Here is a 22,097-nt window from a genome sequence, read left to right on the forward strand (position 1 = left end):
CCCAGGTTGAACGTAGCACTGCAGGAAAATAACTGACAGACAGGTTTAGGGGGGGGGGGGGGGCTGTGCAGTACTGGTACAGATTAAACCATATCTGATGGAGAGCTGGTACAGTGTATATTGATAAGGAGCTTATCCCCTTGTTGCCATGTGTAAAGGCACATCTGCAGAGCCTATTGATCGAGAGACTCCTCTTACTATCATGTGTTGCCACTCTAGAGGACTGTTCCAATGAATAGTAACACGAGAGACAATAATCACTCCATCGCTGCTTTTTTTGGTGTCTTCATGCAGCTACTTTGTATTCACGCCAATACACTGTGTCCAATTTTTTTTCCGACCAAGTGACATCCTCAGTCCCCTTCTTAGCAGAAATGCCTATTGAAAGCAGGAAAATACCCCAATTACTGTCTCAGCAACGTCTTTAAGTGCTACATGTTTGCACAGGATGACAAAAAGAATCTAAATGTTTCAAAAATGTACAACATATTCGAGCAAAACTCTTGTTTCATTGTTAAAGATACAATAACAGTCCTGTTGCACCGAGAGAATTCAAAATTGTTCCAAAGAACTTCAAGTCGCTGTGTTCTGGGAATTAATTCCTTTATTTGCTAAAGCTAAAACCGCCAGATATGAAACTTGTTGTAACAAGTTGAAAAATGAGCAACAAGGGAAGCGGAGAGAAAGATAAATAAGGCAGATGAATGGAAGGGCACAGTGAGTGTGAGGCAGTGTAAGGAGGCAGTGTAAGAGAGAGATGAGGTTGGAGCCAAAACATGTGAAGTCATTGATTATATTTCAACATTTATCTCCGCGAGAGAGAGCCGAGTTATCAGAAGGACTAAATTGAAAGACATTCAAGCGTGCAGTAGGAGTCAGTAAGAGGAACACTGAAGACCCGACCGGTGCAAACTCTCTCAGTAATCCAAGCTGAGCATACTGTTCTGCATTAAGGGGGTGGCATATATGTGCATGAAAGGCCCCCCCCCACACACACACACACACACACACACACACGGTCTCACCTACATATGCACAAGTAGAGATAGCTCAAACATTAACATGCAAAAGCAATTAAACGCAAGCGACGACAGTGCAGAAGAAGTGCCAACCTGGCAGCAGGACTTTGATTATTTTAATTAGAGCAATATGGCTGACTCATCCAGGAATGTAATTGAAGGAAAAGGAGGTTTGTTTTGCTGCCTGAAAACCTGTTTCAGACTGCGACTACGACTACTTTACATATGCTTACGTGCAAAAGGGTAAAGCACTTATGCAAATGTGTTTGTAGAGACAAACTGTGCTGATGAGATACTTTTGTATTATGTCTTTTATTTGATGGCTCCAACTTATTCTAATTGTGAATGTATGTGATTTAAATGCGTTTAATAGGCTGGCTCCTGCAGGAGCTGGGAATTGCATTAATCTGCATGCTATATTACGTTTCTCTGAAACTTGTTTGGCTCATGGAGTTGAGCTCTTGTAAGGGATTATAACAGGGTATTAATAATAAGATCCATGGAAAGCAAAACAATGAAATGTTTCTTTCCGTTTCTAAAAAATGTGCATGTGGGCAAACTAATTAACATCGTATCATTTTACAGTCATGCTGAAACAATGAATATGTGAATGTCCTCAAACAGGATCTTCGTTGACATGTCCCTGTGTTTATTGTCCTTGGTGTGTGTGCATCTATAATAAGACTTTGTGTGAGATGTGTGTGGGTGAATATCTCTGCTGTCTTGCCGTTTGTATGCGTGATTCTGTCTGGGAGATGAGAAGAAAATGGAGACAAACACACAGTCGGATGAAAGTGAGATGAAGAAGGAAGGACGAGGACAAAAAGAGTATTTGTTGATCCACAACAAACGCAGTATGTTTACCGAGGACAACAATCACGTTGGACTGCAACTCCTCAACACGTCAAAACCACCTTTCATTACGCGAGCCTTTGAAAACATAATGGTCATCCCGCTACTCCCTAAAGAGAAAATCTATGCCCAAACATAAACCACAGATGTGGCGGAGAGGCTGGAGAGTACAGTGAAGGGCTCTTATACTTAAATACACAGCAGCACAGATGGTACATCCTCTGTTTTCAATTGCATCACTTCGGATAAACATACAAAATGTCCTCCACCCCTTACCCTGCTAAAATGTATAAACTCTCATTCTAATGTCACTTATAATCCAAACAAAGTGATGGAACATATATTAAAGTGTAGTACACTGTTTGCAAAAGCTGCATACGATTTATAGAATTGCTAAGTTGTTGTTAAGCTTTTTGTTGACTGTTATTTCTATAGTTCACCCTCACATTATCCCTTTCTCCAATAATTCCCTACGGTCTACATTGTTTTGCCATAAACGTTTTAAAAGAAATGTAACTGCTTCTGTTTTTTGTTACCTTCTTGTACCTCACAGGCTGCAGGGTGGTTACAGAGTGTCTCCTCATTATGTTGATAACAAGACTCCAGTAATGCTAGCAGCTCTGTGAGCGTTTACTGAGGCACAGTGGTGCTTTGAGTTAAACGCCAACGTCACCATAACATGCTCAAATGAACATCCACCTCTTATATAAAGCCTAAATATCCACATTATCAACTGAGAATTCACTTGTAACATCTACTGACTTCACTGTTGTAGTTCCAAAATGTGAATGTTTGACACAGTTTGATCGAGAGAAAAAAGGAATCAAAAAGAAGCAGCAGGTTGGTAGAAGTTTAGTCATATAGAGCAACAGCTCTCAAATTATTCCACCGGAGGTCCACTTATAAAACAGCTACACTCCATATCAAACATGGTGTAACGAGCAGAACTGTTTTCAGCCGAATAAACTGAAAACCTGCTGAGACGCATTTTGCAAGAACCTGGGAAGGATTTGGAAACATGAAAAGAAATATTGGTATAAAAATGTAAATGTCCAGACTGAAAAAAGACTGAATCCAAGAAACGAACGTGGTGAACTTGTGATAATTTACACAGAACATTATGTAGCATCCTGGGAGTTAAAATACAGAGACCTCAAGCTAGACTCCTTAGTGATTTATAATACATAACAGAAATGTCACCTTGTTTCCAAAGAATAACAATTATCGCTCTTTCAAAAGCACATGCCGAGCATTTTACATCAGGGTTGAAAAGGGACAAGTATCACATTAAAATATCTTCTGTTGAGTTCATTAAAATACCATCTGCTCACCAAAAAAACATCACAAAGATTCAATTTCTCTCCAGGGAACAGTAAAAAAAAAATGTGAAGATTCAGTAATCTGGCAACAGTGATGCACGATTGTGCACGCTGATAGGCTGATAGGATGCAAACGTGAAGCAGTCAAACTGCAGTAAGTGGAGAATCCATGCAGAGCAAAGCAACCAGCCGGCATCACACGCTAACAAATTCATTCGTGAAGAACCGGAGGAGAGCGTAAGAGGATTCAGAGGTGAAGAGAGAAATCTCAATCATGAATACGAACAAGGTTGGGGAAGAACAGAATAGCACATTAAGAACATGATTCATTACACAAGAACGCATATAACACAATCACAATGACGGCTTCCATTTGTAATAATAAGCTGATAGAAACACACCCAAATGAGGTTTTTCCATTATAAGTATTTGTGTTTGACATTTCTGATCCTATTTACAGCATTTACATTTTGTCATGCTTTCTCAGCAAAGCTTTCCGTTTTCATATTTGTGGCCTCTTTATGCATTTAGCATGTCGTCTTGTTCACAGGAAGTGATGAGATGAAGCAGAGGAGTACTAATGTATGAGCAATATGGTAAATTGAGGGGGTGCCGTGTGGATTAGGGCCGAGTGAAGCATGATAAATGTGCAGCATCATGCATCCAGAGCACAAAGTAAACATATTTAAATGAACTAAATGTGAGAGACCCAAGGAGCATCCCAAAAGATTTACCGTAAGCATCAAAGTCTGTATTTACTTTAAGCTGTTACTATATGAGGTCTCTAAGCACAGGGAATCGTATATGATTATGTGTAGGCTTTGCCTGCTGACTGTTGTAGCACTGAATTTATGAAGGTAAATATGTTGCAAAATGCAAGAGGTTGTAAAGTTGAAATTGAAAAAAACGTTAGAACTGCTTTTATATAATAATTTAAATGCTTAAAAAGAACAGTTCAATCTCTAAAAGCTAGAAGTTAAGACTGAAACTCGGGCGGAAAGAAAACCACTTAAGGATTTGAAAGATACTGTCGGCCTTTTTTCACAGAACTCATTGATGGTTGAATTCCATTTAGCGGCTTTGATTTCAGGTTCCTGATATTATGCAAGTCGGCTCAATGTCACTCACTGGGACACTTGAATAGAACCGCGTCGTCATTAAAGTTCTTTAGTACCACTTTCCCGACTGTGACAAGTCAAAATGTCTGCTGAGAGAAAGGCCGATTGAAGAGGACTCAGAATTACAGACGACCCAGAATGCCTCAAAGTGTGCAGTCGAGAAAAAATGTGAAATACAGTAAATCATAATTTGAACAAACCAAAATGTGTATAATGTCTTTTTGATTTCAGCAGTTTGACTTAATCTGAGGGAGAACTGAGTGTGTTTCTGTAATGACCACCTGGTGAGGTCTTCACAGGGCAGCAGGACAGTCAATCCCTGCGTCTAGACCCACTGGACACGTGTAATGATGGGTAAGGGGGGTGATCCTCGCTGGTGGTCTACAACACCCTGCACCTCCTGATCCTGATCGGATTACATCCAGCCTCTCTGCTTAATTGCATTACACCAGATTTACGTGCCCAGATTACAAGATTGTATGGCAAGAGTACATGAATGTATGGTTCAGATGATGAGGATCAGAGGGAGAAAACTTCATGATCAATCCGCTGTGATTTCATTCATAGTTTCTGTACTGTGTTCACTGAAAAAGTTTGGGTAACATTGTATAATAACTACACTATTGAGTGGTCAGAAGACTAGAAAAGCGCAATACAAGTACAACTCCATTTACTATTAGCCATTAAATACAGAATTACGACCTAAAAACAGATCAATCACATGACCTAAATTGAAAGGATTTTCACATTCTTCCTACATTGATGGAGATGTTTTTTTGAATTTATGTAAGAATAGAAACACTTCAAAGAACAGAGACTTCATCACTGAAGCACAACTGCAAACCACGCTATCTGTATGAAGGTGTATCGTATTAAGGCCTTTACACACCGGGGCCGTGACGAATAAACAACACAAGAATGAGGAATACTCGCCTGCCAATATTTCTGTTTTCGCGCCATTCGCTGGAGTTGAAATAGTTGAAATATTTCAACTCCAGCGAAAAAATTGCATGACGCTGTGGGGCGATAGCCTATCAGCGTTAAGATGCTCCTCCTGTCATCACAGACGTCCTGCCGTTGTTGAATCAGGAAATAAATACTGTAGCCGTCTGTGTTCACCCAGAGTTTCTGTGAAACAATTCCGCCGCTTTTTTTGCAGAGTAATATTCCCGTCCGGTGTCAAAGTACTCAATAGTTCGAAAAAATATACTGATGTGCGATTATTAAAAATAGATCTTAATAAACGCCCCCGGCGTGTAAAGTCCTTCGGGGTGAATGAAAGTTGCAAGCATTTCACAGCAGCAAACATTTTCAAGGAAACATGAAAACTAAAAGAGCTCCAGTGAAATGACCAGTGGCCAACTGAAGGTGCAGCGGTCAAGTAAAAAAACCTGTAAGTGTGTGCTGCTTAAAAAAAACAAAAAAACAGGTGTGTTAAGCAGCTCTGGGCCAGATGCCCGCTTGCCCCAACTCTTCAGAGCGATTGCTTCTGGCAGAGAATCAGATAGAAGGGAAAGTCATTTATATTTCCTGTAACACCCCACAAGCTGTGGCGTCAGGGAGCATTTAAATCTCGTCTGAGGTCGACAGGGAACTCAATGGCTTTGATAACAAGTATCCCATCTTTGATTTTACTCTGGATTCGTCTCTGCAGAAATCCTGCCTTTGATGAGGGTTTGAGCAGAAGGTTTTAAAGTAAACAAGACGAGGTGGACGACGGCAAATAACTGTGTTCAGGAGATAAGGGAAACAAAAGGCACACCAATGTCACTCCACGACACATTAACGTCTCGACTCATGTCTGCTGTGAACACAGAAGCGGATGTTTTCTCATGAATTATTCAGGTTTCAGTTCTGTGGAGGCGACTCCAGCAACAGCACCACGAGGAAGCTCACCTAAGGCAGAATGCTAAATAATCGACGAACAGATCGGTTTTCTTCTCTCTGAATGACTCAAAACAGCAGAGACCAGCATGTGGGTTCACATATCTTCTTTGAAAATCTCTCCGGGAACTTTAAGCGTTCTGTGGTTGACGGAGAAAGTCACAGGAGGACACAAAGCCAACTCAAGACACTTATCCACGTCAGCCAGACAAAAACAAGCCCACAACAAAAGGGCTGCAAAGAGCACAAACAGTCTGTCACTCCAGAGGGAATTGACAGGGAGAGAGAGGCCTTTCCATATCACCCAAACTCCCTCGGAAATTGAGGTGAACACCTTTGATCGGCAGAAAGATGCGAGTACTGATCCGGATCAGCTTTGTGACAGTGCTCAGGGTTCCCATAGAAACATGCGCACCCCCGAATACGCCACCTTAAACATCCTGAACTGCATCAACAGATGGTTTCTGGAAAAGCTGAAGGACGATGAAGTCTCACAATCCGGCATGCATCATTTCATCTGACGGAGGCCATGTTGTCCATCTTAAAAATATTCACAGTGAAAGTTTGAAAAAAGGAGGCTTTATTGACAAAAACAGCCTTTGTTTAATCGGATTAGAGATTACCGTGTGTGTACAATAATGTGACGGGGTCTGGGAACAGAAATGAACGTGTCTGCCTCATGGGAATTTGGAAAACAATCTCATCTGTCATTCCATATCAGTATGTCCACAGTCATTGTATCCCTGCACTCAGGTTTGCCTTGTCGTCAGCTGTGACAGACGTGTTTTGAAATCGTCTCTGCAGTCAGCTCCGACACAGTCAGTTTAATGCGAACTCATTCATCTTTTTTTGTTCGCCCGGTATTTCTGAGTGGGTAGAAATGTGGAAACTGGTGAGAGACGTCTGCCGGCTGAAACTGCAGTTGTTTAAAAAAAAGAAGCAGCCCCAGCTCTTTGAAGTCCAGCCCACTTCAGCTCGCACTATAAAACAAAGGATGTAACATTGAAATGTAGGATTAGGGATGGACGGATTTTCATACAATGGGGTAAATTCTGCCTCAAAATGAGGCATGAGATGAAAGCTTTGGTTTCTCTGTGTTCAAACACCCAAAGATACTAAGAGAACAAAGACAGCTGCCCATAAGGAGGATCTCATAAATGATAACCCGCCTCTCCTGCAGGCACTGAGACTCAAAATGGCTGAATAGAAATAAAAATAAATGATGGATCTATAGCAGGATGGGGCTACGCTTTTGCTGCAATCCTTGGACCGCCTTTGTCCTCTTTCTCTGACTATATATCTGTCTTTCACCATATCTCTGTGTCAAATAGTCTCATAGCTCTTTATGGACCCGATCTGAACTGATTTGTTTTTTCACCGTAACAACTGCAGGACGACCTAAATCTCTCTTGTTGTTGAGATTTGTTTCACAAAAAACAAAAACAATTGCGCAGAATTGCGCAGACCGACTTCCTGTTATGTTCTTCCTGCGAGAGTGGATCAGATCAGAGCAAAAAAGCATTTTTGAAGAATTATTGCAAGCAATGTCGTCTCTGTCACACCATCACCAGGCCGCCATTGTAGCCCCGCTGACTCCTAAACCAAAGTCGCTAATGCAGTGCAACGTTCCACCGCATCAATTCACAGCTTCCACACTCTCTGAAATGCTTTTGATTAGTCACCCCAGCACAGCATCGGGGACATAAATAATTCATCTGTGCAAATGACAAATGAGGCAATCAATTCTGGGACAGCATTCAAAGAGAAACTTTTCAAATCCCCTCTAAATTAATTGTCTGCGTTTTAGTGGCCGTGGACTTGAAATTTGAATGCTGAATTCATCAGATGATGTATTTAACTTGATTTCCAAAAACGAGACAGTTTGTTGTCATAAAAATGTTTTCAAAAGATACACATACAGCAACAAAAGTTCAAGGTTTCTTCACTGACGGTAAGCTTTGGAGACTTCTCTCATACCAGCAGTTAAAGTCACACCGCTGGCACTAAACACTGGACATCAGAGCCTGAACTGCACAGAGAAAAGAGCAGACCTCAAGAAAATAGCAGAAGAGAAGGAGAGCTGGTCTAATTTCATATTCCCTCTGACAGCAGAAGCATTACTCTGCCCATGAATGCGGCGAGCTCTTCTATGTGAGATGAGATCACACTTGACTTTGACCTCGGAGAACAAAGAAATCTGATGCATAATCTGCCAATAATTATTTTTTCTGTCTGGTGTAGCCTGAGTGATGATAGGGAGCCTGAGAGCTCAATCTTGCTGCTCTGAAAAGGTGAATAAAGTCAAGAGACTAGAGTCGTAGTGTTGAATCTGAACCCAGTATCAAACACAGTCATTGACCATTCATCCTTTCAAACTTTAGTGTATCTAATTAGGTTTATCTTAGGTCCACAAATGACTAGTGTTCGAAATAACAAACTGAAAGCTGGATAATCAGCTCTTGTTTTGTTTGATTGAAATCTGGATTATATTATCGACAACGAGAAAATGCATTACTTTATGTGTGCTTGGTGCTGAAAATGTACAATTCACACAAGTTGAAGTGGCAGTTGAACTGAATCAGTGACATGGCAGTTTAGACGGATGGGCCGAGAGAAGTTTCAGTTGAAGTGTGAGTGACGAGTTTATAATAACGAAGTTAATAATAAAGTTCTCCAAATGAAATGACAAAATACGATGTCCGTCTACGCCTTCTACAACGATGTGACAATACCATGGTTAAGGTTTGGTATTGTGCTACGGTTGTTAAAATAATAACCACGATAATAACCACAATATAACCTAACCTGAGTCTTAAACCCCAACTGAGGAGGTACGATACGATGATGAAAACCTGTTTATAGAGGAGGGAAACAGCATTCACCTGATGCAATGGAACTTCTGTCAGAATCTGTCAGTTTGGGACACACTCTATCTGACTTGGCTGTAGCCTCAGAGTAAACAAACATATCATCCTAGCAACTGTCAGTCAAACGTCAGCACCCCCTGCTGATCTGTTTTGTCCTGTGACAGTTCAGAGCAACAAGCTCCCTCTGACAGAGGCTCCCCTCCGCAACCCTTCCAAGAATAAAACTTGAGAACACATAAAGGTTGTGGATGGATGTGCTGTCTGACTCAAACAAGGCCAACATGAAGAGAAATCGGTCACGCTGACATGTCTGAGCGCTTCACTTAACACTGAACTACCAGCAAACTTTTTATTCTCCCCCAAGTACAACTTCTTGGGGAGATAATCGGCACTCCATCCGAGGCTGAGTTTCCCACTCATCCATCACCTCCCAATGCTATGTTCCTGACTAACTGAAAAAAACTGACTGCAGGCTAACAATCACTCCAGCTTGCATACAACTGGGCTGAGGTGAAAGCAATGGCCTTTTGCTGAATTACCTTCCGTTTAATCAATGACACTGCGACAGAGAAAACATCTCCAGGAGAATGGCGGATGGACTCCGTATCCATCGTGCACGTCCATGATGGTGCTAATAGATGACCCCAAAGCATCACGATGTCAAGATTCATCCGACATCCATCAAAATCTAGCAATATAGATAAAAGGACAAACTGAAGCAACACTATAAGGACGAGTTTTCTTCTCATCTGAAACAGAGAAGAGAGACGGAAGGATTTTACTACTTTGTTAGTTTTAAAGCAGAAAATGCTAAAAACACACATTTTTTGCACAGACATTTTGGTTTTCTATATTCTATATTATAGCAAATAACTATTAGCTTTGTGTAGATGTAGTAGAGTAATGTCTACCAGAGCAGAGACTCTGTGTGTTGTAATCTGGACTTCTTTGTACTTTGTTTACAGCCGTGCGGACCCCAACGGTTCGCTCACAGACCATACTCTGCGCTCATACAGCGGATACAGCTGACAACATCGTCCCGACATCGTAGCACCCACCCTCTGGTTCCCATTCTGGCAAACACTGTTAGCTCTGGCAGCACTGTTACCCGCCAGCTCAGCTGTCGCCATGTTTAAAGCGGTGTGGAGGAAAAATATCTGAATTTCAGATTGAGCTGACCTTTAGGACTAAAAGAGTGCATAAATCACTGGAAGTAAATCTAAAGAAACTAACAAAACAGGACTTTTGGACAGAGACAAGCATTTCCCTTCCACGGATCCTGAGGATTATCAGAAAAATAGGTTGGCAAAGCTTTCACAGAGGTTGTGTTGTGGGAAAATCTTTCATTTCAGCTCAGGGATGAACTCGATGTGGTTTCAACCTCGAGCCAAGGTCACACTGACGTGCCGGGGGCAAAAGAGACAACACAGTACATCTCTGTCTTTTATCTCTTCATTGGAAAGTTAAGTTTGAAAAATAATGTATGACAGAGTGCGAGGAATAACGGGTCATTGTAAACTAAAGTGAACAACTGATGAGGACAAACATGGGTCAAGCATGAAACGCTTAGTTGTTGTTGATACATTCAATGATTTACTTCTCTTTCTCTTTTCATTTGGCAGCAGTTTGATCAATGGACCATTCAGCAAACTATGGGAGTATTTATCAAACTATAATACGTGAATGTAAAATTAAGCAGGATTAGCAAATTAGAAAGAGAGATTTCCTTAAATTTAAAAGAACATGTATTGAAAAAAAATGTCAGTTGATAGCTTACATCAAATTTGATGTTTCCAGAGTTAGGGTTAACAGATTAATAACCCTCATTTAGTGGAACATTTGTCTCATCAGGTATATTTCAGTATAATAGAGCACAAGAGGACATGAGAGGAACTATCTTTCAAGATAAAACCCGAAAACATCCTTGTATTGAAACGATCAAAAGTACGATTGGTTATGTAATATTCATGTGTTTGTGTCAAAAGCCTGGAGAAGGAGGCAAGATTGACGATTCAACTGATATTTATTTCTCCAGTATTACATAGTAAATGTTTTTTCCAGGGATTTATCAATTTACTTGTATGTAGGTCTGAAGATTTGAGTGTGAAAGTTTAATTCGTGGTGTTTTTTTAAGTCCAATTAAGCTGAGCATGGTTGTATGCATGAGATTATAAGATCAAATTCATTCATTCGTTTACTCATCTGACTGATAAAGATTGACACAGCAACCGAAAAGCAACTGACAACAAACCTGAACCAGTCAACTCCTATTGAGCCTCACCAGACCACACTGAGCGAGGCAAAAGGTTTTGCTTCTGTGAACCTCTGTGAACTGAAGCTAAAACTAAACCCCGTATCTTCATCAGAAGGACGAGCATGCACTGAGTGACCTTTGACCTCGAGAGGGCAGCGGCTGTACCTGAGCATCCACGAGCAGGTGTCTCATCAGAGTCATGGACTTCCTCAAGGTGTCTCTCTCTCCAGGAATGAAGGTCTTGTCCTCGTGAGCCAGGCTACACGGTCTGGTCACCATGAACTGAGCAATCTGGTCGTTCAGGCTGTTGAGAGACTGGACCGCTGCAAAAGAGGCGAAAGGAGAACTGTAATGAAAACACACGGCGGTTGATCCACACTTTCTTCTCCTGCCATGTTGGGCGAGGAGCTCCGAAGACCCTTTTCCTCTCCTCCAAGTGAAATTTTCTGGATTACACTTGTGTGATCTGAGACTCTTGCTACATCCACGGCCACAGTCGAGCAGCCTCCATTGTTCTCCTCTTCAGAATAATCCCTCATTTGGACAAGAGGGGCATCATTAGGCTAAATCCATTACCAAGACACAGAAACTCAAAACGTTACGTAATCCATTTTTTTTAATGGAGAGAGTCCCAGAAATAAAGTCTGTTCTGTTGGGGTTTGTTCGGTCAGAGGCTATATCTACACAATGTGGAGCTCTTTGGTCTTTGGTCACAGCCTGCGGGTGGTCATATAGAAACGTCTGATCAACACTGAAACAATTCTGTCTCAAAACCAGCCAGCAGGGTGACAGAGGAGCATTTTGTCAGAGCAGCCCAGCAGACGAGGAAACATATATCGTAGCGAACATATGAAACATAACATGTTACAGTTATAACATGTTGCTGCAGCGTGCACTTATCGACACGATCGTGATCAGCGGCCTGCGACAGTAATTACTCAACTCAACACATGAAGACAAACACAAGACGTCTAACCTCATGCAGGTATATGATTAAAAACACAACCAGCCACCAAAATAATTGAATGATGACAAACAAGGACAAAGATTTAAATTAAAGAATTCACATTCAACTGGTGGTGATCTCTCAATGATTGAGGTAAACTGTGAGACACTTATTAATGTGTTCAAGGAAACCAAAATGTCAGGTTCAATTTCAGAGAGATGTGTAGAAATGATGTACAAGACATGTGGATACTTCCAATTGATGGAACGCTGCAGTCGTGGGTTTGAATATTTCCCTCAGTGTAAACATCATGGAGCTTCAATGAAGATTTGGAACAAGCAGATACAGAATGTACTGTATAAATGAAAAATAAAAAATAAAATAAAAAATAATAAAAAATTAAATAAAAATGTAAAACATATTTTAAGAGCAGGTCTAGGACATGGGTTTACTTTTACTCAAACGCCAGCCTAAACAGGTGGGTTTTGAGCTGGCTTTTAAAAGTATCCACAGTATCTGCGAGGCGTAGAGTTGCAGGCAGAGCATTCCAGAGCCTCGGGGCCACTGCCTCAAAGGCTCGGTCACCACGGCTCTTAAATCGTGTGCGTGGGACTGACAGAAGACCTCGAGCGTTTGACCTGAGAGTGCGGGCGGGTGAATAGGGGCGAAGTAGATCAGCTACATAAGCCAGAGCCTGACCGTGAAGTGCTCTGTAAGTGATGGTGTGAATTTTGAAGTGTATCCTCGATGCTACAGGAAGCCAGTGGAGAGATCGGACCAACAGTCCAAAAACCCCAAATATATTCAATTTATGATGATATAAAACAGAGAAAAGCAGTAGATTCTCCCATTTGAGAAAACCAAAACCAGCAAATGCTTGGCATGTTTGCGTGATAAATAACCAAATGAATCATCAAAATCGTTGAGTTGACTTTCGTGTCAACATCAGTCTCTGCAGTTATAGCATGTTTGAAGGAGGTCAGGACACTCGCTCCAAGTCAAGCATCACTTTCTCACACACACACACACACCACACATAAGGGGCTAAGAGGTCAATTTAAGGCGAGAGTGACAGAGCGCCTGAGGCAACGTGTGGACTCACTGGCGACGGTCAAGGTCGACTTTTCAGCAGAATGATCAGAGATTTACGGCCACACCTTCCAGCAGTTCTCTTGAACTGCTGCAAAAAGAGGCATGTTTACGAGCACACACACCGGCCCAGGAGGCAGCGCTTCATACATCAAATCATCGCAAGGTAGGTGGAGGGGGGAAATAAAATGTTTACGAGAGAGGTCGACGATTGGATGCTAATTTCACATTCAACATTTACAAGGTGTACCTCTCTGCCCCAAAGATGGCCAAATGCGTCAGGTAATGGCACTCTGCTGAAAATGACACGTTATCAAACTGTGAGAACAAACACACCCTCTTCTGCTCTCTGCTCCACTTTCAATTTATATCGAATGCATCCTGTCACACACTGTGATACATGATGGAGAAGGCAGGTGGCTTTGTGTAAAAGCAATGTTACTTCGCCTACCCTGAATATGTCAACCCACCATATCACAATCACAATGCCACAGTTCCCGGCCAAAGCCATAAAGCACGAGAGAGACGTGGCAGAAACACCGCGTGATGCTCTATTTGTTCAACCTTTTGTAATTGATTGCTGCTCACTCGTGGAACTGCAACAAATGCTGAAAGCCCAGGCAGCTGATCAACGTTTGACAGTATTTCAGCTATGAGAGCGAGGCGGCAGCACGATCCTCTGCTGAGAACATGAAAGTGAGGAGACGTCAAACCACGTTTTCACATCGCCGATCAGATACAACTGTGAGTCTTAAGTATTCAATATGGGCGGGTGAAGCTGACCGTCTATGACCTGGAACATTTTAATAATACAGAGAAGATTTCAGGAGAGGAACTTGAGTGAAAATCATAGATGATTGAGAAATTGCTATTTCCATCCCTCTGGAGTCCAGGTTCATTTTTGCCAACTTTCTATCGATTCATTTTTTGTCTCAGTTTAGCACCTTTTAAACTGTCCTTACCCCACATGCATGGTGTCCTTTTCCCACATGCATGGTGTCCTTTTTTCCAGAACAAACTCAGCTTGACATTTTGTCTCATTCATTTTGTCGATATAACAAATGCTGCCTGCAATCTAAAGTACAAGAAAAATGACTCTCAGCTGTTAAAGTTTCCAAATCGTATATGAAAATTCTTATAGGAGTAAATACTGTTTTACTTTTTGTATACACAAATACAGCACAAACATAAGAGAAATACAACTACAATACACTATATTTCAATGTATATAGATTGAAGTCTGTGTACATTATGCCTGTGAGTCACTGCAAATATGAATAATTAAATGTTTAGAAAATGTCTTTCAAAACTGTAAACTGATCGTGTAAACAGCTTTTCTCTGCATGACATGTAAATAAAGTTGCTAAGTGTATTCACGGATGAATAGATAGAGGTTGCTGTATGATTGTATAAAATGTCTCTATCACTGTGTATTTCACACATTTTAAAGATGTGCATATACAAGATTACCCCGTCAGGTCTGTATTCCTTCACATCTACATTTTTGAAGTAAGATGTATAATTATTCAAATCAGAGGGATATTGTGTTTTCTGTGAAGCAGCCTCCCACACACAGGTGGCTCAGTGCTGCTGGTGACTGTGAGATGTGGACAGCTCATTACAGTCTTCATCAATGAACTCTAATGAGGCATGTTGGGGTTTTGTCAGGCTGCACAGTCGTGAAAGGAGAATATAAAAACTCATAAAATGCAATCTCTCCTCCAGGAAAAATACCCGGTCCAGTTTCTCGACATGATCGCTGCTCATTTGCAAAATTGCAACAAATATAAACAAGGGACTTTTGATGCAGACGTGGTGGAATCCAGTAAAATATATTCGAATGAGCTCAGTCAGCTGTCCCACCAGGAAGTGTGATGAGAGAAATATTAAAATGACTCTTTTGCTTCTGCTCGCTTTGGGGACTGACTGTTACAAGCCAGAGTCAGAGACGCCAAGCAACCTTTGCCAAGGCAATTTGAACTGCATACTTCGAGCCCAAAAGACCGAGAGTCGGATGAAAGGATGGGGGAGTCTGTGAGACTCTGAGGCAATTCCAAGAGAGAGAGAGAGAGAGAGAGAGAGAGAGAGAGAGAGAGAGAGAGAGAGAGAGAGAGAGAGAGAGAGAGAGAGAGGCTACATTGTAATCACACCAATGCCAGATAAATACACAACACAATCTTGTTGGGGGACAAAAGTCGATATTGACCAACAGCGGTAAACCACCACAGCAGATGTCTATTTTGAGGCTTTTGAAAACATGCCACTGTACAGCTTACTGTAAGTCTGTTCAAACGATCAATTGTAGCTTGGCAAAGTTTGCCGAAATGAACTGAATCCCTCTCTGTATCTGACAGCACCAACGCAAGGCTGTCATTTAGTTGTTTGCCGTTTATTGTTCTGCATGGATATCTGCAGCAGATTCACCCGCTGATGGTCTGCGCGTCGCCATTCCCCAGAGACATTGGACACTTTCACCCAAAGGAATACTACTCTACTGTGCATTTCAAGCATGTTACAGCATGTTCCGCAAATCATTTTTATCTTTATGTAAAGCACACGCGCCACACTTCACTTCAATGTCACGCTTCCATAAAATGCATTTGATCCTTTCCCTCTGGCTGGTGTCCACAAATTTCGAATGCCGAGCAGATGGAAGCTTTTTGAGTGCGACGAGCTTTGTCTGCCTTTATGGGCAAAGCTGGGAATATGTGAACATGGAGTGCATCATTGTGACAGTGGATTTAGAGAGATTGGCCTCTGTGGAAAACAAAACTACATGAGTTCTGGGTGTCTTTGTGCCGTTGTGTTCCACCAGAACTGCAGCTATGAGAAATCAGAGAATCTGCCCAGAACAATCAGGCAGGGAGGAGCTGAGGCAGACTGCCATGCGTCTCTTCTCCGTCCACAGCGAGCGAGAGCATCCTTCGAGTCCCCATTTCATTCTCATTCCCACAGTTCCCACACAATGCACAACAAGCATGTTTTGGCTTGTTTAGATACGACACTGTATCTGATTGGATCAGATCTGCCTCCAGACACTTAACTCAATTTAGTTGAGTCAGCTGAGAGGAATATCACACACGCCTATTGTGCATGTGTTGGAAACTGAATGGTAATGTAAGCAAGCAGAATATGGATTTATGTACAATAGGCTTTTGATTGCATCTGTGTTACGAAGAGTATCATCAGATTGCCAAGTCAATTCATCACTTGTCTCTCGGACACTTTACAGTTCTCTCTAGTACAGTAATAAAATAATAAAGACAACATTTATACATAACATATATACATAACATAGTTGTAATCTTTACTATGTTTGCATGCAAGCATTTGCTAATTAGCACTAAACAGATAAGTACAGGTGAGGCTGATGGGACTTTCATTAGTTCAGCAGGTATATAGTCACAGAGTAAAATACTGAGGACAAAGGACCTTTTGACCTGATGATGGCACTAGATGGAAAGTGAATGACTCACCAAAGTGACAACAATTCATCCAGAGGAGGAGATGCATGCATGTCTACACCAAATTCCATGTTTATCTCATCTATCCAACTAGATATTGTCTTTACATATCGTAATATCGCATAATTGTCTTTTCCTGCTTTTAAAGGCTGCATGACAGTAAAGTGATGTCATTTGCTGAACTTGCCAGACTGTTCTAGCTGATCTGTTATTTGCTTTAGCCACTTAGTCATTACATCCACCTTACTGATGATGATGTATAAACAATCTCATTGTGTCATCCTTTTATGAAAGCACCAATAGTAAACCCTATGGTGTAGATTTGGTCAAAAAATAGAGTGATATTTCACAATATAGTATTCGCTCACATTGAATTTGTCACAGTGGGAGAGGAATGGCTGATTGGTGAAGTTGAAATGAGGTGTCAACAACATGATAAGTCCTCATTTCACAACAGGAACATAAATATACTGTACGTAGTTTCCAGTAAATATCACAATACAAAACGTTTTCTGTATAAAAAGTACAAACGTAGCAAGTATCATCCATCTTTTAAGTGGTAACGTGCTTAAAAACATTCAATCCCTGCTCATAAGGAGTTGATCACTGTTACCGTGATCACTTTGAGTGGTTTCCACTGAACCTCATTCGCTCTCTAACAGGTTGTTTATTTTCTTGTCTGCCATTCAGCTGGTAAAGGTAAGAAAGTTAAGACCTTGAGAGCCGTCCAGTGGAAAACATCTTCACAAGTTTTTCTGCTCTCCCTGCAGATCCTCTGCACCGCAGTGTCACCAAGAAACACCAAATCTAAATTTATAATAGAACAAGAGCAGGAAAACCCAAGTCCCAAAACTGTTTTTGCAGCCTAAATCAAGGATTCAATTCACCTTTCTGTCTGGAGTCTGTTAACATACAAACACACAGTCATTTATCTCCAGCGTACAATTCAAAAGCATACTAATTAACTCCAAGACAGACCTACATGTGAATTAAAACAACTCAAGGGAACACAACTGACAAATTAAGTACAAAAGGTTTTCAAACCAGCACATACACTGTGTGATATGTAGCTTCTTAAGACTGCAGTTTGTTAATAGCCTGTTGGCAATTAACAAAAGCAGGCGATGGTGTTATGTTGAAACAGCCAAGGATCCACCAAAAACATTGCCACAAAGACGGACCCATACTTTTGTCTAAAATGTCATCGTTTTGCACTTCCATGAGGTTGTGGGACTTGTCACGTTAAAAAAAATAGTTTTAAAACTTTTAGCCTCTTGTATGGCTCAAGCTCCAAAACTCAACTCCAGTTTGTAATGAAGTCTTGTGTCTGATCTTTGTTTTGTTCTCAACCTTTAGAAAGCTTCTCCAGAGCCACAGAGACAACGTCATACAACCGTTTTCACAGCCTGAGTGGTAATCCTGACAGGGGTATGTTAGTATATGTTGTAAGCATGCAGACAGGGTTATCCACATCATTTTGGCCATACACTGAAGATGAGCACAGACTGTTTCTCACATGAATCTCATATCGTTATGATGCAATTTGTGATTTGCATATCTGAACACAGCTACGGGCTAACAGATCAAACTCTCCACATCAACCTGAAGGTTTCACTCTCAACAGTCTGTCACATTATCTTCCAAAGGCATCTTTGCTAAATCTCTAATGTACAAATAGCTGAGGTGAAGCCCTTTAATAAGGCCCACTGGGATGAGAGAGCTGCATCACACTCTCTCTTCCAGCTCTCCAGTTTGGAGGCAGAAACTGCAGGAGGGATTTCATTTTGCCCACAGCAACATTGCCACCACCTGGTAGCTTTGATGCATGCTGCAGTAAAGACGTACCTCTCTTAGCTGTCTCACTGACTGTGGCCTGAACAGCTGCAAGGGAGGCAGTGACAAAGACGGGCAAATATATCGACCCTTCAAAACATCTGCCACTGCCTCCACTAAGTGAGGTCATTAAGTCATCATTATTATTGGGAAGTGATTGGAAAACATCACACAATATGTGTTAAATAATTAATTATGGGCAATGTTTCATTCATATTAACTTTACAATTATACAACAACTCCACAAATGTCATTTTTAACAATAGAAATCAAATTACCTCCGCAGAACAAGATTTATCAGAAGAAAAAGGTCAATTCTGTTCTCCCCAAAACCTGTTGTGTATAATTTAAATACGGTCTTTAACAGTTGAGAGAAAGCCAGAGTGCTTCCCTCATGTGCCCTCCTCTGATTTCACATAACTTTGATCAGTGTGCCACCTAGTGAGAAGTACAAGAGATCAGCGCAGAGCGATGCAGGTTTCTCTTTCTTCCTTTGAGTCAAAGACTTTAGAAAAACAAATCTCAGGAGGGGCGCTGAGCCACCGGCTGAACATAAAAGTCTTCGATGGCCCTTTGATAATTTGCCTGAGGCCTCCTCTTCAACACCTAATGAAACCACTCGGAGAGGCTCTCACTAAAATCTCTCCACTCACACACAGGTAATTCATTTACATCGGGTGTAATGGTGTGTGTAGTGGCAAAAAACGGCAAGTAACTGTCTACAAAAAGGTCAGGGTTCAGGAGACAGACTTCTAAGTTAAAGGGGGGGAAAATCGACCTTCTTACATCATTGTTGGTTGTTGTTCGGTGCACTCTCACTGTGTTTTAATTCATCTCAATGGTGTACCCGCTTTACTGCAGACTGCCTCAGCTGCTCCTTCATCAGTCAGTAACTTTAATGTTTCTCAAACTCCCTTTGGTGAGAACGGGCGTGAACACATGGCATTGAGCTGTGGGTAATACGCGTAGGTGGAGAAATATTGCTGAAGTGACGGCGACAGCAACAGGGAGAGACAGAAACTCGCATCGGCATTGTGTTCTTTCAAGACTATTGTTGGAGAGAAACAAAATACCGTTTCCTCAGTCTGAACCGCCAGCAGGTAGCTAAAACAAATTAGTGCTGGTCTGTCACAGCTGTGCTGCAACACCATGTCACAGTGTCTACATTTATCCATTGTAATAAAACATATACAGCACAAACTGGACCCAGGGAAGACAAGCTGCATTGCTAATAGCTGTTTTCAGCAGCAACCACAAAGCACGAAAATGAGCTTCAGGAGAAACTTTGAAGATACAACTGACGGACAGCAGAGACTAAATCTCTGCATCAGCTGAGATAAGGAGAGGAAATAAGGATCCTCTCGTCTTCTCACAGAGTTTGGGGTAAACACAGCTTGTTAGAGCAGACCTGTGTGAGCTCAAACATGACATTTCAAAATCCAGAGCCTGGGCTACAGGCGGCACTGGTGACAAGGCTGCAGCCAATTAGGACTGTTTGTGAGCTGGTGTCTGAACCTGTCTTTCAGGGCGGATGAAAGCGGGTCAGAGCTGCAGCGTATCTTTGTACCGGAGCACGCCGGCAGGTTGCACACAACATACAAACTTCAAACAAGACGGATTGGGGATTAAATAGCTGAACTTCAAATTCGCTCCAATATGTGGTGACGGTTCAGAATCCGTTATCATCATCAGTCACTTTGATGCTCAAAATTCAATTTCAGGGCAGGTTTGTAATAGCAGATGAGCCAATCTGAGTTCAGGCTGTGGCTTTCACCATGATCATTCATTGACACGTTTCTGTGCAGGTAAACAACTCTGCGAGTTCAAAGGCACATCAACTCGACATTTTAGCAAGTTAGACATTACTGTGGTGAGAAAACTGTTGCCGCCATATTTCGTGAGTTTTTTTCCCCACTTCCCTCTCACATCAAACGCTGCGGACTGTGTCGGAAAGGAGAGCGATAAGTGCTGTTTAATGATGCCCAGCATGTCTCTCCAAGTACACATCTGTGGAGGACAGCGCAGACCAAGATGACATCGGAGTTGTGACGCAAAATCCACTTGACATAATTGCTGGTCGGATGCGGTTGTGAACCAGAACGGAGGCTCTGCCGCTGACATATAAGTCTGTGTTCTCTGGCCACATGTGAGGGGATAGTAACATGAAAAATGTATGCTAAAAATCCATGGAGCAGGGTTTGCTGAAAAGGTCAGTCATGTTAAGTTCCATTCATTTTTCTGTGTCTCATTATTGGTCCACAAAAACAAAGATTTGAAGACGATTATGAAGCCTGTTCAGGTGAACAAGGTAAACATTTTAACGAATAGATATCACCATGAAATGTCCCTGTTGATTAATTACATTCGGACAATTATCTTTTGTGCTACAAGTCTTCTAAAATTGTATGTTTAAATATGTAAATGATGCATTATCTAATGCTAACTTCTGTTTCAGAGAAATCTACAGACACAAATAGACAAAGTGTAGCAATAATGTAACAAAATAAACATAAATGTATATTTTCGATGTAGTCTGAAAAAAAACCGATTGAAATAATCATTAGTTGCAGCTCTGATACATTTTATACAGCGATAAATAAAAGTTTACGCAATTCCTCTTTTGACTTAATTTACGATTTTATGTTAACGTATTTTGTTTTCCGCGCTTAATTGTCATTTGACTTGATGCACAGGTAAAGATGCTTGCATGCGTAATGACTAAAACATTCACTGTCCATGAAATGTTTACCTTATTTTCTACCCAAATACAGCATGTAAAGCCTTACTCCACCAGCAATATTTAGCATTCTTTCCTCAGTGTGGCCTGAATAGATTGGCTTTGTTTGCATAATGTGTAAAAACTAAAGTCAAATTAGCCAGTCATGTGGCTTCACTGTACTTACAATTGCCAGGAATGAGGGAGAGGTATCAGTTTTTGCACTAAAGGGTGTGTTTATATTGGTAAGTAGGGGATATTTGTATCCTGCTAGTGTATTCTGGTGGCTAAAAGAGCAAAGGTGAAGAATGTGGAGCAGTGATGCTGTTCCCAACAGGTATAACAGGTTATAAGATGCTTATAATGAGAATTGCCTGTTATTCACACCGTGAGTCTGAATGCTTTGCATCAGTCTGAGAAGAAAGAAAGAGGTAATCAAAAAGCTTAAAGAGGAATCCTCACAGCGCTGCAGACTCGTGTAGAATTCACCAGAGACATTTATAAGAGCATTAAGTGTTTGACATTGGACCTCAGTGAGGCGTTGGCTCTGGTGAGTCTGGTGTCAGTAACAAATCCTCAAACAAGAACTAGCAGCTAACGTAATGTAATATGACAAACTAGTGACTCTTTACCCGCCTTAAGACGGGCTTGAGCACAAAGCAGGCATTGAGCCTGCTAACACTGTGGTGGTTGTCTGGTTGTCACACACACATGACGACGCTCATCTGCAGATGTA

General features: G+C 41.4%; 1 protein-coding gene across 4 annotated transcripts in view; it reads right to left on the reverse strand.

Moving 5' to 3' along the window:
* The window catches only part of kaznb (kazrin, periplakin interacting protein b), a 93,754-nt gene extending 82,143 nt beyond the window's left edge, over positions 1–11,611 (reverse strand). For all 4 annotated transcript variants that reach the window (XR_013771861.1, XM_079265376.1, XM_079265378.1 and 1 more), the window contains exon 1: positions 11,479–11,611. Coding sequence is in view for 3 of the 4 variants with exons in the window: in XM_079265376.1 (XP_079121502.1) it covers positions 11,479–11,592 (114 nt within the window). In the remaining variant the exon portion in view is untranslated. The remainder of the gene's footprint in view (positions 1–11,478) is intronic.
* Between the last annotated feature and the right edge of the window lie 10,486 nt (positions 11,612–22,097).

This window comes from Melanostigma gelatinosum (genome assembly GCF_949748355.1).
Source record: "Melanostigma gelatinosum genome assembly, chromosome: 3".
NCBI classification, from domain to species: Eukaryota; Metazoa; Chordata; class Actinopteri; order Perciformes; family Zoarcidae; genus Melanostigma; species Melanostigma gelatinosum.